At 38.5% G+C, this 4,625-nt stretch overlaps 1 protein-coding gene across 2 annotated transcripts in view; it reads left to right on the forward strand.

Annotated features, from left to right (window-relative positions):
* Positions 1 to 4,625, forward strand: part of LOC110461498 (coiled-coil domain-containing protein 40-like) — a 92,046-nt gene that overhangs the window by 55,673 nt on the left and 31,748 nt on the right. For both annotated transcript variants that reach the window (XM_021514977.1, XM_021514978.1), the window contains exons 10-12: positions 7 to 147; positions 3,739 to 3,842; positions 4,285 to 4,528. In XM_021514977.1, coding sequence (XP_021370652.1) covers positions 7 to 147; positions 3,739 to 3,842; positions 4,285 to 4,528 — 489 coding nt within the window. The remainder of the gene's footprint in view (positions 1 to 6; positions 148 to 3,738; positions 3,843 to 4,284; positions 4,529 to 4,625) is intronic.

A 4,625-nucleotide genomic window follows, 5' to 3' on the forward strand; every position in this document is an offset into this window, starting at 1 on the left:
TTTCAGGACTTATTTGTTGATCGTCTTGTTGAAAGAGTTGACAAGTTGAAGGAGGAGATTGCCATGTATGAGGCACAGATCACAGCACAGACCGAGGAAACCCTCGCTGCCCAGGAAGCCTTGACAGAGGCTCACATGGAGATTGAGGTTGTTATCCCAAACACATCACTGCTGTGGAGGATCCCAAACTTAGTGCTAACTGTTCTAGATCAACAGCATCCTGATAGATGGGAAAACTATATCACTGACAAAGGAACTTTGATTATCATGAAATTTACTATAGTTTATCTCAGGACAGCCTTGGTATCAGTATCGTTTATATCAGGACAGCTTTGGTATCAATAAAGTTTATCTCAGGACAGCTTTGGTATCAATATAGTTTATCTCAGGACAGCCTTGGTATCAGTATAGTTTATTTCAGGATAGCCTTGGTATCAATATAGTTTATCTCAGGACAGCCTTGGTATCAGAATAGTTTATCTCAGGACAGCCTTGGTATCAGAATAGTTTATCTCAGGACAGCCTTGGTATCAGGATAGTTTATCTCAGGACAGCCTTGGTATCAGTATAATTTATCTCAGGACAGCCTTGGTATCAGTATAGTTTATTTCAGGACAGCCTTGGTATCAGTATAGTTTATTTCAGGACAGCCTTGGTATCAGTATAGTTTATCTCAGGACAGCCTTGGTACCAGTATAATTTATCTCAGGACAGCCTTGGTATCAGTATAGTTTATTTCAGGATAGCCTTGGTATCAATATAGTTTATCTCAGGACAGCCTTGGTATCAGTATAATTTATCTCAGGACAGCCAATGTATCAGTATAGTTTATTTCAGGACAGCCTTGGTATCAGTATAGTTTATCTCAGGACAGCCTTGGTATCAGTAAAGTTTATCTCAGGACAGCTTTGGTATCAATATAGTTTATATCAGGACAGCCTTGGTATCAGTATAATTTATCTCAGTTCAGCCAATGTATCAGTATATTTTATCTCAGGACAGCCTTGGTATCAATATAGTTTATCTCAGGACAGCCAATGTATCAGTATAGTTTATCTCAGGACAGCCTTGGTATCAGTAAAGTTTATCTCAGGTCAGCCTTGGTATCAGTATAGTTTATCTCAGGACAGCTTTGGTATCAGTAAATTTTATCTCAGTTCAGCCAATGTATCAGTATATTTTATCTCAGAACAGCCTTGGTATCAGTATAGTTTATCTCAGGACAGCTTTTGTATCAATATATTTTATCTCAGGACAGCCTTGGTATCAGTATATTTTATCTCAGGACAGCCTTGGTATCAGTATAGTTTAGCTCAGGGCAGCCTTGGTATCAATATATTTTATCTCAGTTCAGCCAATGTATCAGTAAAGTTTATCTCAGGACAGTCAACATATCAGTTGGTTTATCTCAGGACAGCCTTGGTATCAGTATAATTTATCTCAGGACAGCCTTGGTATCAGTAAAGTTTATCTCAGGTCAGCCTTGGTATCAATATATTTTATCTCAGGACAGCCTTGGTATCAGTATAGTTTATTTCAAAATAGCCTTGGTTTCAGTATAGTTTATCTCAGGACAGCCTTGGTATCAATATATTTTATCTCAGGACAGCCTTGGTATCAGTATAGTTTATCTCAGGAAAGCCTTGGTATCAGTATAGTTTATCTTAGGACAGCCAATGTATCAGTATATTTTATCTCAGGACAGCCTTGATTTCAGTATAGTTAATCGCAGGACAGCCTTGGTATCAGTATAGTTTATCTCAGGAAAGCCTTGGTATCAGTATAGTTTATCTTAGGACAGCCAATGTATCAGTATATTTTATCTCAGGACAGCCTTGGTATCAGTATAGTTTATCTCAGGACAACCTTGGTATCAGTATAGTTTATCTCAGGACAGCCTTGGTATCAATATATTTTATCTTAGGACAGCCAATGTATCAGTATATTTTATCTCAGGTCAGCCTTGATTTCAGTATAGTTAATCGCAGGACAGCCTTGGTATCAGTATAGTTAATCTCAGGACAGCCTTGTTATCAGTATCGTTTATCTCAGGACAGCCTTGGTATCAGTATATTTTATCTCAGGACAGCCTTGGTATCAGTAAAGTTTATGTCAGGACAGCCTTGGTATCAGTAAAGTTTATCTCAGGACAGCCTTGGTATCAGTATCGTTTATCTCAGGACAGCCTTGGTATCAATATATTTTATCTCAGGACAGCCTTGGTATCAGTATAATTTATCTCAGGACAGCCAATGTATCAGTATAGTTTATCTCAGGACAGCCTTGGTATCAGTAAAGTTTATGTCAGGACAGCCTTGGTATCAGTAAAGTTTATCTCAGGACAGCCTTGGTTTCAGTATAGTTAATCGCAGGTCAGCCTTGGTATCAGTATAGTTTATCTCAGGACCGCCTTGATTTCAGTATAGTTAATCGCAGGACAGCCTTGGTATCAGTATAGTTAATCTCAGGACAGCCTTGTTATCAGTATCGTTTATCTCAGGACAGCCTTGGTATCAATATATTTTATCTCAGGACAGCCTTGGTATCAGTAAAGTTTATCTTAGGACAGCCTTGGTATCAGTAAAGTTTATCTCAGGACAGCCTTGGTATCAGTATAGTTTATCTCAAGACAGTCAATGTATCAGTATAGTTTATCTCAGAACAGCCTTGGTATTAGTATAGTTTATCTCAGGACAGCTTTGGTATCAATATATTTATCTTAGAACAGCCAATGTATCAGTATATTTTATCTCAGGACAGCCTTGATTTCAGTATAGTTAATCGCAGGACAGCCTTGGTATCAGTATAGTTAATCTCAGGACAGCCTTGGTATCAGTATCGTTTATCTCAGGTCAGCCTTGGTAACAATATATTTTATCTCAGGACAGCCTTGGTATCAGTAAAGTTTATCTCAGGACAGCCTTGGTATCAGTATAGTTAATCTCAGGACAGCCTTGTTATCAGTATCGTTTATCTCAGGACAGCCTTGGTATCAGTATATTTTATCTCAGGACAGCCTTGGTATCAGTATAATTTATCTCAGGACAGCCAATGTATCAGTATAGTTTATCTCAGGACAGCCTTGGTATCAGTATAATTTATCTCAGGACAGCCTTGGTATCAGTATAGTTTATCTCAAGACAGTCAATGTATCAGTATAGTTTATCTCAGAACAGCCTTGGTATTAGTATAGTTTATCTCAGGACAGCTTTGGTATCAGTTTTTATCTCAGGACAGCCTTGGTATCAGTTTTTATCTCAGGACAGCCTTGGTATCAGTATAGTTTATCTCAGAACTGCCTTGGTATCAGTATAGTTAATCGCAGGACATCCTTGGTATCAGTATAGTTTATCTGAAAAATGTTTTGTTATTTATATATTGTACCGGAGAGGCTGCTGCATCTTGCCCAAGCCTTAGGAACTTAGTCCCTGACATAACATAGGAACTTAGTCCCTGACATAACATAGGAACTTAGTCCCTGACATAACCTAACAATAGTGGAGAATCCTACCATGTAACACTATCGACAATTCTGAACATGTCTTGGATGAACGTACCAGCTCTGCTACCAGGATTGACTCTGGGATCTGGCCCCACCCTAGAAACTTATTTGCAATAAATTAAAGCTTTTAATGAGAATATTTGCCTTGATTTCTTAAATATACAGGTAAGCAATACAGGTCATTTGGGCCTGTTGTTGATTTTACTCTATGATGCTGACAGATATGTTGTTTACAGGCGATTGGCCTCGAGAAGAAACAGCTTTTCCAGCAGTGGAACAGTTCTCTGATCGGGATGAGGCGGAGAGATGAAGCTCACTCAGCCATGCAGGAAGCTTTAGAGTAGGAACAAATCTTATTTCCCAAATACACAGTTTTCTGGTCACTGACAGTTGAAGGAATGTACTGAAATGTTGAACACGAAAACCTCTGGTCTAACCCTGTAAAACCAGAGGTTTTGTCTAAGCCCAGTGAGACCAGAGGTTTTGTCTAAGCCCGGTGAGACCAAAGGTTTTGTCTAAGCCCGGTGAGACCAGAGGTTTTGTATGATTTTACTTCATACATATACAATGCTTGTGAGAAAAAAAAAATGCAATACATTAAAAATGACAAGTGAATCAGTTTTCACAAAACAATTTGGTAGGAAGGAATAAATAGAAAATCTAAACAGTCATGAATATGAAAACTCATAAGTTCTTACTTTTCATTTTTACAATTTTCCTGGAATACATTCATGTTATTCTTATTTTCTTGGAATACATCCATGGTTTTGTTTTACTTTTAGACAACAGCAGCAGAAAGTGTTATCACTTGAGACTGAAATTGAAGGATATAAGAAATCAATTTTCAAGGAACAAGAACAAAATGAAAAACTGACTCTGATATTAAACAAGACAGAGCGGGACATTGAGACAGTGAGAAAGCTGCTCAGTCAGTCACAAGCAAAACATGACGCACTGAAGGCAGAATACGCCACCTATACACGGATGCTGCACGAGACTGAGCAGGCTCTCAACCGCGCGGTCACGGTAGGCAACACTTTACTGATAAACTGCTGGTAAACTTGTAATACACTGGGCCTGCTGGTAAACTTGTAATACACTGGGCCTGCTGGTAAACTTGTAA

Source organism: Mizuhopecten yessoensis, unplaced genomic scaffold (assembly GCF_002113885.1).
Source record: "Mizuhopecten yessoensis strain PY_sf001 unplaced genomic scaffold, ASM211388v2 scaffold10629, whole genome shotgun sequence".
Lineage (NCBI taxonomy): Eukaryota > Metazoa > Mollusca > Bivalvia > Pectinida > Pectinidae > Mizuhopecten > Mizuhopecten yessoensis.